The following is a 13121-nucleotide window of genomic DNA, read 5'->3' as shown; positions in this document are numbered from 1 at the left end:
CTAAAAATACCTGGGCTGGAGATGAGTGGAGATTTGTAGAAATGAACGCACAGAAAAGACATGGGAGCGGAATTTTACAGAGGCCCTTTGTGTCGCATGGCGTTGGAAGCAGTGATGAAGATGATCATTGAAAAAATGTGGGTATATGATTCGTCATTAATGATCATAAAATCAATGAGCCGGGCAATAGATCCCTAACCAGAAGTATTAACTTGAAATGTCCTCAAATAGGTCCCTAACTAGAAGTATTAACTTGAAATGTCCTCACGCAATAACATGACCCAAAGAAACAGTGCATCGAAGCAATAAGAATTGGTTTCCTCGTCCTGCTGCTGCTGCCGCTGCTTTGGTATGTAGATTAAGAGTGGTGGCTCACAGATGATTTTCCACGCTCCTGTTATGGTTGAAGGAGACGCCGAAGGGTCAAGGGGGAAAACTCCCCTGTCCTACCTGCATTCTAATTTCGGCTAGTTCATTTTTGCCCCTCAGGTGATGGTAGCTGAGTTTGCACTCTCTCGGGGAATTCTGTTACGTTGAATGCTCTCTCTCTCTCTCTCTCTCTCTCTCTCTCTTCTGTGGTACTGAAAAACGTAACGGTTCCAGTGCCAGGTCATTAGACCAAACGTTCATAAAAACAGTCAAATCTCTCATTTTCTAGAAGTATTTCCTCTGAAAGAACTATTTTTGTCAGTCGCCTTTATTGCCCATATAATATATATATATATATATATATATATATATATATATATATATATATATATATATATATATATATATATATATATATATATATATCTCCCTTGTACTCTAAAGTAATAGTTTTGGTTGTCAGTTTAAACTTCTGCAGTTGTTTCTGCAATATAATTTAAAATTTACAATTTGTAGTTGCATGTGATAGTTTAACATTGTCCATTAATTATGGAAGTATATGTATTTTTGTATATATTTTAACATCTTTGTCGCTGTAGACCAATATGCGATTAACCATTATGTATGATATAATTTTTAGTCCCCACTCCTTGCCCCCCATTTAATCGACTTTGTGATCGAGAGATTTCTAAACATTCAAAACTCACTCAAGAACGAGTTGTAAAAAAAATACTTTTGGTATCAGAAAGTGTGACTTCTATATAATGAAAACCATGCATGCTGTAACAAAACTTGGGTGTCCTGAACTCGGCGACTGCCGCTGTTACATAGAGAGTCTCGCTGAAACCATCAATCTAACGTGTTATCGCATTATCGTTACAGGCACTCGATTAAAGGATGTCGGTAAGTAGGTATCTCCCCATTTTTCAATATTGACCTCGTCCGTAGTCGCCCTCCAATCCCTTCTCCCCTTAATTGGTGTTTAGTGAGTTCCTTTCTCCCTTGTCAATAGCAGTGTCTTGGAAGTGAATTTTGTGATTGCTCATGCATTTGCCTGTGCTGTTTTTATGGCTTTGTTTATAATGTGTACATAGTGTAGAGTCTACGATCATATATATATATATGTACATATATATATATATATATATATATATATATATATATATATATATATATATATATATAATTTATACTCTCTTTAATCTAACAGTTTGAAACATTTTCTTAAAAACCCAGAAGAGAAATATTAATTTGAATAAGCCGCCGTATTTTGACCAGTGCACAACAGTTCACATCTTGGTCAAAATATAGTGGATTATTCAATTTTTTCGTTTAAAGGGCATTTTAAGGTGTATATATATACATATACTGTATATAATATATATATTAATATATATGTGTATATATATATATTATATATATAATGTAATGTAATATAATACAATATGATATAATATAATATAATATAAATGAAGTTCGTGGTTCAGCTCCGGCCTCACTTCACACAGTGATATGTGATTTCAATCACACAGAGGAGAAACGAATTTTGATCGTTTCCTTAAAGTCGGTTGAGCCTCTGTTGACAAAAGCATTGAATTAGGCATGTGATGATCAGGTTAGTAGACTGTGAACAGTTTTAGTTAGTTGTTGTTACGTGTATTCTGTAACATCTGAGTCAAGGGTGATCCCCCTGTGCAGGAAGCTGCCAAACAATCAGTTATACAGAATTTTCCTATGCCAGCATGTCACTTCCCTGCAGACAGTGTGCCCCTCACGCCTAATTTGCATGCTCTCACACACAATTTTTTATTACGGCTCTTCCATTCATATCCCTGTTATACTCCATCTAGCTAGCAGTTTCTTATTATCTCTCTTTTCCTCAACTTATAGTTCGCCATTCCTTCCACATGACTGCACCATCTCACAAAGCAGATCCACCTTTTCACGCATGCTGATATTCCACTTCGCTCTATCTCTGTATTATTCCTCTATGTTATGATTTTCTTCTCCACACAAAGTGCGCGAACACTCCCATAGGAATCTCTTTCCTTCCCAAGAGTGCAGAGATTTTGCTATTTTCTTCTATCATCAGTTCATTTCCTCCCAGATACTCGGATGAATGAGACACTCTCATTCTTTCACTATTCATATTAATATTCATGGCTGTATCTTTTTGGCTTCAATGAACTCTAGGATTGTATTCATGTTAACAATCGCTTTCAAGCTCATCGTCCATGCCGACACTTGGAGGTCATTCCATTATTCACTGAATCTTCTTTGTCACTATAACTTGTCAGTGCAAAAATCAGTCAATCTGCGACTATATTCTCCAAATACTCTATATTTTACATAAGTTTTTAAGTTTTACATAGGAGTTATTCTTGATGGAAAATAGGAATGCATTATAAAAACGAAAATGGTCTGTTGATTCGAATCGTGAGCAAATCTGAATTTTTAGAAATAAATTCTATCGACGGCTTTTAACCAGTTAAAATAATTTTGAATAATGTTGTTTAGTAAAGAGTTACTGTAAGACCTTTTCAAAGCTTAATGTTTTGAATCTTTTTTTTTTCTGTACAAGCTGTCTTCTCTGAATGTAGCAATAGTGTCACTTTGAGTATATTTACTCTCTCTCTCTCTCTCTCTCTCTCTCTCTCTCTCTCTCTCTCTCTCTCTCTCTCGTAGCATTGGCAGTAGAGCGTTCGATCCCCGAGCGTCGTTGGTGTAACCCCAAAAACCCAGTACAGTATATATGCCTCTGTAGCCCAAACATTGATTTATGTACTAGGCTGTTAGTCGACTGGGTCCCAGAGAGAGAGAGAGAGAGGTCAGACGTGAATGATCAATGCTCTGTAACAATACTTACTATCATACAGTTGGAATATCCTCACGCCGGTGGGGTGAGGATATTCTTTTTTGTATTTCGGCTGCAGTTCAGTAAACTCTAATGATTATTTTGCTTCTCACGCAGCCTTATGACCAACACGTCCCTGCTATTTTCTTCATTTAATGTGCAAGTAAGCATTCCTCAAATCAGTCGATTCTGTAAAAGCTACATTCCTTCATGAACCAAGTTATGGAATTCCCCTTTTGCCTTCGAGTTCTTTAACTTCCTCTCTACGTGGAAGCGAATCTCATCTCTTCACATACTGTAATGTTGTCCGCTGAATAAATAATAATATTGAGTGTATCTGTTAAGATATGGATTTTTCATTGGAACTTTTCTTCGTCATTGTTGCACGTTCTCTGTACCAATAGTCGTTTGATCGACGAATTTAAGCAATTTAAGCAAGAAATGCCAGAAGCCGAGATGGTTTGGCCATGCGGAAAGAACGTAGAATGCTCGAGTGCTGGATGGAGTGTTTAGTTTTATCTATGAGCATGGGTATGTGTGTGTGTGTGTGTGTGTGTGTGTGTAGGCTATAGGGCGTTAGAAGCATTGCTGATGTGTCTTTTGAGTAAGTGTGTGAGGTGGCTTCTGTTGTGGAAGTTTTCTGCACGGGGAATTTATCCACACTACGAATCAGCATCAGTTAAAGGATGAATGTGACACTGATTGCTTTTTCATGAAGCGTTCCTTTGGTATTGGATAAGAAATCTTTAATATCCAGGAATCACGAGAATGCATGCAAGGAGGAGGCAGATTGTGCAGAATGTGTATGGTGTTCCTCAGTTAGTTGGGATATGATATATATATATATATATATATATATATATATATATATATATATATATATATATATATTGACACATACATACATATACATATACACACACAAATCTCTCTCTCTCTCTCTCTCTCTCTCTCTCTGTATATATATATATATATATATATATATCTATATATATATATATATATATATATATATATATATATATATATATATATATATATATATATATATATATATATATATATATATATGTGTGTGTGTGTGTGTGTGTGTGTGTGTGTGTGTGTATGCATGCACACACATATAATTATATATATATATAGTGTGTGTGTGCGTGGTGTATATAAGTGTACATTTACAATGCCGTTTGTGATTAGTAAGAGAACATTAATCATGCGGCTGGGGAGAGAGAGAGGGATTCCTTCTGGGTATTATCGCTGTGGGAATAGCGAGTGAGAGCCCTCAGTCTCCGAGGGGAAGCCAATCCAGGATTATTGAGGGGAGATGAGGTCACACGTATTGAGGGTAGGGGAAAGCAAGCTATGCTCGGCATGCATGAGGTCCCTTTGACAGATCTGACCTGCTCGGGGCTTCGGGAAGGCTTCATTGCCTACTGATGTTCGTAGCTCGTCGGCTGTTTTTGTTTGTTCGGTGGAAGACTGACGTCAGTCATGGCATCATCAAAATGGCAAGGATAATTGACTAGCACCCAGGAGATATATGTCCACAATTGTAATTAAGTTGATGTCATCAGCTTCAGCGATAGTATTGATATTTATAGCTTTTGCTGTTTATTAGTTTTATAGTGTTAGCTTTCATGTAAGTGTAAAAGGAAGTCAGTAGGTAGTATCATCGATTGATAATTGTATAGAATATCAAGTGAGCCTGAAATAGCAGCGGTGATAAGACGATGCTCAATCTAGGAAAAAAATCATGTCTGTATTTTATTAAAACCAAAATAAAAAAAAATTGTTCACTTAGATGTCAAATGCATTTGGCCTAGAGTATTGCACCGCAAAAGCATTGCAAGAGACTGAAGAATTAACTGGAGAATTATGGCGATTTTCAAAATTATAGCCTCCTATTGAACATTTATCTCATTGTACATATACTTTCAGTAGCTTTAGCAAAGTACTACCACAAATACGAATCATTTCTAGAAAAGCTTTCCTGGGAAGGTTTTCATTGAAAGAAAGTCAAACGTTCATATTTGTTAGTTTTCACTGGATTTGTCTGATATAGTTTTGATTTTCTGAACAGGGGAGGTGAGGGCCGTAACCTGTTGAGTTAAATTCTTATAATATTTGTAAAATGCATTTTGAAAAAGATCTTATTTATAGCCCCTGAGAAATATTCTGAACTGTATAATTGCTCTGTAGGCTATCCATCAGCAGCGAACGCATCCTAGTTTTAGACTACTGGTTTTGTAAGTAGTTTTTGGGTGTTGCTTGTGGGCAGCTATTTATACGAGATGAGTCATTTTGTAAAGGCCATCATCATTATAATCATCTCTCTTCAACGGGACATTTTGTTGTATGGTGTGCATTAAACGAGTGTAATTGTGTAGCATGATCTGTATTAATCAGTAGCTGTGCTTTCATATGTTGATGTGGTTGTTTTTCATTAAACTTTTTGTAATTTAGCTCGCTCATTTTTAAAGCAAAAGGAAAAATCGTTTTTCTTCCTTTAAAGCCTTCAGGAAAACACATTCACCGTAACTTCATCACTATAAAGCAAGGAGACGCTCAAACTTACCCAGAAACGTGAGGGGTAAGTATTATATAGTACCTTACAGTGGAAGCTGTATCTTATTGCTCTTGTTACCGATGTTGTCATTAAGTTTATCGTTTGGGTAGCAACTAAGCCTTTACTATAGATTCGGGTGACCGCATAGCAAAATTGTTGGTTGAAGTTTCTATTGATTTTAATGAAAATGATGAAATACTTGAAAGGGCTGAGATTATATTTAAAAAACACCATGGTGCAGTTCTGTATTGTTAAAAATTAATGAAACACAAGTTAGTAGTAATGTTTTGTAAAACAGTATGTAATAGTTGTAATTGTAAATGAAAACCACTTTAAATGGAGCCTGAAATTTAGACGTACTTCTTTTATTAAATTTGGAAATGAAATCGCGTAAATTATTAGCATAAATAAATAAAATTGATAGTGTTGGAGAAACAGATCTCCAGTAATAGTTGAAAGTTTCGTATCTTTCAATCTGTCGATGTTACACTTCATTGGCAATAACAGGAAATGAATATGGGCTAAGATTGTAAGATTGCCTTTGTGAAGACTCGGCTTGAGTATCACAAGGTCTTTGTGATTCCCAAGTAGCTGGTTGTCTCTTCTTGAGTGTGACAACAGCGAGGCAGATGAAAGTGTCACTTGCGTGTGGTAGTTATGATGACTTGCAGGAGGAAGGGTAAACGGCAAGAGAAAAAACACTGCGAATTGCCCTCGATGGATAATTCAACGTCGAAGTTGTAGTTGGGGACAGGAGACAATGACAGGATCTATACAAATGTTACTGTTGTCATTGACAGTGTTCTGGCCTAAGCAGATCCAGATCTGCCCTTAGGGATGTCCGTAATGCTCATCGCCTTTATTCTCTTTAGTTTTTAGGGCGTTACTTCTTCAGTCACCCTTTTCTTCACATCATATATCAGTGCAATTCTTCTGTCTCCTTTTGGCTTCTTGCCTTTGTTCTTCCGTCAGTGACCTCTCCTATGGCTTTTCCTGTGGCTATTCCTTACTTTTTGTTATAACTTATTCGTGACTCCATCTCCCACGCCTTCAAATAAAACTTCATTTGTTAACTTGTTTTTCTATGTCACGCCCTTCAGTCTCGTTCAAACTTATGTTTCGAGTGCTTGTGACCTTTAAAATGCTTTTAGTTTTCTGTAAAAGAAAACTATTGTGCCGGCTCAGTCTGTCCGTCCGCACTTTTTTCTGTTCGCACTTTTCTGTCCGCCCTCAGATCTTAAAAGCTACTGAAGCTAGAGGGCTGCAAATTGGTATGTTAGTCATCCACCCTCCAATCATCAAACATACCAAATTGCAGCCGTCTAACCTCAGTAGTTTTTATTTTATTTAAGGTTAAAGTTAGCCATAATCCTACTTCTGACAACGATATAGGATAGGCAACCACCGGGCCATTGTTAAGATTTAGTTTCATGGGCCGCGGTTCTTACAGCATTATACCGAGACCACCGAAAGGTAGATCTATTTTCGGTGGCCTTGATTATACGGTGTAGCGGTTGTATAGGAAACTCGATGGCTCCGAAGAAACTTTGGCGCATTTTTCATTTGTTCTTTATTTGTTTTAATTTCGTGGTCTCTAGTGCAAACAAATCTGGTAGGCCTCCACTTTCATTCTCTAGTGAAACTCTGTAATAGCCATTTTGTCTTGTTGAAAGGATCTCTAACCGGATATACGCTTGATAATTTGTATTTTGCAGATATGTAAACTTTTATAATTTTCCTTTTTTTATGAAAAAGGTTCGTGTCTTTATTTCCTTTTCATGCTGAATACACTCGTTCATTTTCTAAAGATTTTATATATTGTTATTCTCTCCATTTCATATATTTATTTCTGAATTAATATTCTCTGCATGCTATCATCATCTGGTTATTGCACAGTCTTAAGATATTCGTCAGATTTTTCCATCTTTAATCTGTCCTTGAGTGTCATGTATATAGTCTGTAATTATTCATAAAAAAAAACTTGGATAAAAGCTTGGGAAGTAATTATACTTTACTCGTTTTGCTTTCCTTAGGATTACTTGGATTAGACTTCTTTTTCTAAGTTAATAGGTATTTTATTTATATGCAAAGCAAAGCGTCCATTTGTAGACCTACATCTCTAAGGCTCCCCATTATCAAGTATGTCTTCCCAAAAACTCATTCAGTGCCTACAAAGCAAAAGAACAAATCGTCTTTATGATTCTTGTTTCTTTGCTTACACTCTTTGCTTTCGTGACATTTGTTCTTGAACTGTGACCTTTCTTAAGGTCAGCCATGTGATTTTTCACTTAATCCTCTGATGCACTCGGCAGGAAATTTAAAAACAACGGCTGTGAAATTCCACTAGTTATTTTCAGTATACTCCATCTTACTAATCTCACTGTTCTTCTTGGTTTTGGTCCTATATAATAACTTTGGTCCTTAGGAAGACAAAGGAATATAGAAAAATTGAAGTTCCCTATTTTTTCCTTAAGGAACATAAATCAAGAGGGTTCTTATTTTCCCCCGACTGCACTTTAATCATGGGAGGTTTTCAAAATGCAGAAGGCGCCTTTCATGAACTCTTCCCTGTATGGCCACTGACTTTTTGTAAGGAAGAAGCGTGAAGAGGAGAATTTTTCCAGGAAGAAACGCGAGGAGTTGGAAGAGGAAGACGATATTGATTCGATTATATCTTAAGGAAGGGGAAGGAGTCGTGGGCTGGAGATGTCTTTCTTTCCCCTTTTCCTGCTTCCTCCCCATTTACCTCACTTTGCTCACTCCCCTCTCTTATTACGCCTCCACTTGGGAGCGGTGGAAGTCATCTCGCGTCATTCTTCGTTGGATGAAATGATGCTGAAGAAAGTGTTATTGCCAAGAATGATTAAGTGAATTACTGCTCACATTAGAGGGAGAGAGATTTATATAGAGAGGTTTGTGGACTATTTTGCAGGAAATGACTTGAGTGTTTCCCTCCAATGATAATAACTTATGGAATGATGGAAAAAAAATAACAATCACGCTCAGATTGTTCAATTAATTCCTTAAGATAGCTCTGTTTTTGACATGGTTCACATTTCATGTTTTGAGGGAAATAGTCCGTGAAAGTTAGTTTTGAAAAGGCGAATTTTGTAGATTTAATTCAGCAACTCTCTTACTTGTTTGCATTGTCTGCATGTCAAAGAATGGTAATAATGAACAGAACTTATTTGGTGTGACATTGATCAGTTTTTTGTGGCAACTTCTGATTGGGTTCCAAGTATCATTCAGACTTATTTTATTTATCATTAAAAATAACTTTTGGTTAATGCTAGTTACCGGGGATTCTGAAGCAGTGTAATAACTAAAGTGCTTCTTCTTCTGAGATTTGTTCCGTTTTCAATTCCCTTCGTAGTAAGTAATGTAATTTTTTTTTCTCTCTATATATATACATATATATATAATATATGTATATATACGTGTATGTTATATATGCGTATACATACACACGTGCATATGTGTGTGTATACTGTACGTGTGTCTGCATCATAAATATAACAGAAAATCATAACCGTAGCTTTGTGTATAAATGGGCCCGAAGACCCTGACTGTTCTTTACGATGAATGAAAATGGCGTAAAAAAAAACCGTATATTTGTGCCAGATGTCTATGACCTTTCTAACAAAATTTAATTGTAAAATTATGTAGGTCTCTAATCCTGTTAAAAACAGGCAAAAAAAGGCGATATGTAGCCGGAAAACTTTGCTAATGGTCTATTAATCATCCCTAATGGATAGTCGAAATTAGTTGAAGGCTGTGGTCGCCGGTTATGAAGTTAATGTAGTCATTAGAGGCAGAGATAACGCAGACAGAAGGCGCAATTTGCGTTTAGTTATAAGCCATAAGATACGGTGTGCTGGAAACCAGCGTATGTAATTAACTCTTCTTTGTTGTTACAATTTTTTTTTTCTTCATTTAGTTGGCCTCTTTGTTTTTGTCTTGTTCAGTGTTTTTGCTCGTGTTTTTAGCTTTAAGGTTATTTGAATTCACATACATTGACTAGAAAATGGTAGCAATTATGGTTATACAATGTATCGTATGTGCACTGAAGAAATTGAAGTTATTTTAAGAAAAATAAAACTATTTCGTTTGTCTTATGAAAAAAAAACTTATGACTTTCTGACCTCCCCCCCCATGAAATGATCTTAGTATGATTTTTACTATGAAAAAAAAAAACAATAAAATATGGATTCATTCAACGCAATATGATTTTTACTATAAAAATCAGTAAAATATGTATTCATTCGACGTCAGCCATAAAGTACAAAAGAATACAACCATACGGGCGAATGCTGTTATAACTGTTTAAGTAGAAATTTTGCTTTCAACTTTGAAGTTTGGGGAACTCGAAGGAGTTGATTTCAAGGGGGTTTTGTGGAGACTTACAAGTGAAATGAGCTAAAATTGGAGTTATTCCGTTGCGTATAAAGCATGGTAATGTTCTCATCCGTTACATGTTGGGTATTTTATAGTTTTTTTTTTTTCATTTATTATGAATGACAGAGTTGACCTCCACATTCCCTTATACCTTTCGTTCTTGTCTCTCTCCCTTTCTCTCTGGAGATTCTTTCATTCAATTTCTGTCTAGTCACGTCGGTTTTCCAGTTTTCCAGAGCGCTGGAGTGTCTCTCTTGTGGAGTACAGCTTGTACGCTGAAACTGCTGGCAAATAAAAGGCTTCTCTCTCTCTCTCTCTCTCTCTCTCTCTCTCTCTCTCTCTCTCTCTCTCTCTCTCTCTCTCTCTCTCTCTCTCTCTCTCATCAAGTTCAGTATTTGTTACAAAATGGTATCCTATTATCATTTAAGAAAACAATTAACTCATATTGAGAGACAAACAGACGAGACAGAGACATGAAAATGTGTACTTCAGTATTAATAGTATTATACCATGTTTATTAGTTTTCGAACATTCAGTCTTTCCCACAAAAACAAAAAAAAAAAAACCAGTGATGAGATTTTGGGCGAACTTCCACCCCACATCATTTCTTAGTGTCTTGGGATTCCTTAGATAATTGCCAAGCACTGCGGAGTCGGCAAACCCAATTCCTACGGGGATCCGAGTAATTTTGGAAAGTATCATTAAAGATTTCTTCCCGCTTTCAGAGCGGTTCTTATTTTTTTCTTCAAGTGTGACGCAACATGCCTTTATTCTGTATTTGACGCAGTTGTTGTCTGTGTATCCTTCCTCCGAAAAAGGATTAGATATAAAATAAAACCATTTTGGATTGACAACCCAGTTTTACATATCCTTGCTGTAGAGTGTCATATATATCACGCGTTAGCAAATGTAATCATTCATATAATATATATATATATATATATATATATATATATATATATATATATATATATATATATATATATATATATATATATATATATTTATATATGATATAGGTGCATGTGTTTGTATGTTTGGGCACAAGTTTGGTACGAAAATCTTGTGTAACCATGACATTTACTTGGTATAGATATGTTATTGTGAAAGCTCCTGTGTGTGTGTGTGTGTGTTTTTTTTTTTTTTACGATTTTTTAAACGATTTTTTAAACACGTTCGCGTTGATCAAAATTACCTTTTGCGTCCAAGCGGAAATATATATATATATATCAAATCAAAATCATAAAATGCAAATGGAGTCGTTACAGTCGTGACGGGTTCACCTTCATTCGGCATGATTGATTGATTGATTGATCTGATATCATGAAGCTGGCGTTAACAACTGCAGTGGCCACCGACGTCAGCCAGCCGTCATAAACTAAGCGACAGTTGCGTGCTGGAGCCCCTGGAGACCAGACTCCGAGGACGGAATAGAAAGGCGACGCTTATCAAGGAAATGTGCCGGTTCAGAAAGGGCGACTTTGTTTGAAGTCAGAGGAGGTGCTTGTTCTTAGAACAGGTCAAAGAGATTGTCTGGAAATCGAAGAAAAACCTTGGGCTATTCAGCTCTCTCTCTCTCTCTCTCTCTCTCTCTCTCTCTCTCTCTCTCTCTCTCTCTCTCTCTCTCTCTCTCATCGTAGCTTTCGTTTACAGGTTTGATGTAAACATTGAGGGTTTTATCGCTGCTGCTGAAATTTTAAGACTTACGTTAAAAGACAGGCTTTTCTATTAACCCTCGTTCTCCTGTTGATCTAAGAATTGAATCACGTACTGGTACCTTACGTATCTGGTTGTCTGTTGATCTTCTGTGGTCCCAGTTAAGTACATACATACATACATACATACATACATACATACATACATACATATATATATATATATATATATATATATATATATATATATATATATATATATATATATATATATATATATATATATATATATATATATATATATATATATATATACTCTGTATATATGTGGGTGTGTGTGTGTGTGTAAAAGAAGCGCTAGATTGCATGTAACAGAGAAGCGAGTGATGTGGTTTGTGACAAAGAGTTCGACGCGATGCTGATGAGCCCTCTTTTCACGTGTATGAAAGGATTATTGATCTGGAAGTTGTCTGCACAGGGGTTTTCATCCACGATTGAGCAGTTAAAGTACGAATTTGTCAGTGACCGTAGTGCTTTTTTTTTCGGTGAACAGAGAAATCAATTACTACCCCACATCGGTATTGAATCGTGGACCTTATAGGCCTTGATAATACAGTTGCTTTTGGATTTGAGAGATGTTTACATGATAATTAAAATTTTAGTTTCTCAAGATGTGACATATTTAATGATTAAGCGTTGCGAAACTCTTTATCGTTACTAGGATCGATTATAAGAATATATGTAATATATATTTTAGATCAAAAAGGAAAATGAAACAGCTGTTGAATATTCGTCTGCGTATAAAGACTACACCCTTGCTTTCTATGCTGTTAATTATTTAATATGAATAATATGGGTAAATTAAAGCAATCTCACAAATAAGGGAGAGACGTGGAACGCATAGAATAATTACTTGGCTCCTGTTAAATGCTTTGCTTATTACAGTTCATTCATTATATGCTGAACAGCAGTCATCTTTCAACTTTTTCAGACTGGCGAATGTTACCCTTGCATACTTTATCACAAAAAACATCAAATTCTTTTAGACTTTTGACGGTCGAATCATAACAGGATACTTTCAGTGCATTTGTAAAGAGCAACTTTTGCATGAGTAATTCCCTCGCATTGTAAAGAAAACATTGAAAGGCATTGTTTAGAAACGAGTTTTTTTTTCGTGTATAATCTTGCCTTTCTCTGTACATAAGATTCAAGTGGTTGGAGGAAATTATTCTACTTATCGGAAACAGTCACATATCATCATTATCATCATCATCTCTCGTTC

The 13121-nt window shown here is 35.9% G+C and overlaps 1 protein-coding gene across 15 annotated transcripts in view; it reads left to right on the top strand.

Moving 5' to 3' along the window:
- The window catches only part of LOC136828730 (uncharacterized), a 560019-nt gene that overhangs the window by 272623 nt on the left and 274275 nt on the right, over positions 1-13121 (top strand). For 9 of the 15 annotated variants that reach the window (XM_067086898.1, XM_067086892.1, XM_067086889.1 and 6 more), the window contains exon 2: positions 1252-1272. The exons of the other annotated variants lie outside the window; for them this stretch is intronic. In XM_067086898.1, coding sequence (XP_066942999.1) covers positions 1252-1272 — 21 coding nt within the window. The remainder of the gene's footprint in view (positions 1-1251; positions 1273-13121) is intronic. 15 annotated transcript variants of the gene reach the window in all.

This window comes from Macrobrachium rosenbergii, chromosome 43 (assembly GCF_040412425.1).
Source record: "Macrobrachium rosenbergii isolate ZJJX-2024 chromosome 43, ASM4041242v1, whole genome shotgun sequence".
In the NCBI taxonomy this organism is placed as follows: Eukaryota; Metazoa; Arthropoda; class Malacostraca; order Decapoda; family Palaemonidae; genus Macrobrachium; species Macrobrachium rosenbergii.
Note: the sequence above shows the minus strand (reverse complement) of the source record. Positions and strands in the feature narration are given on the sequence as shown.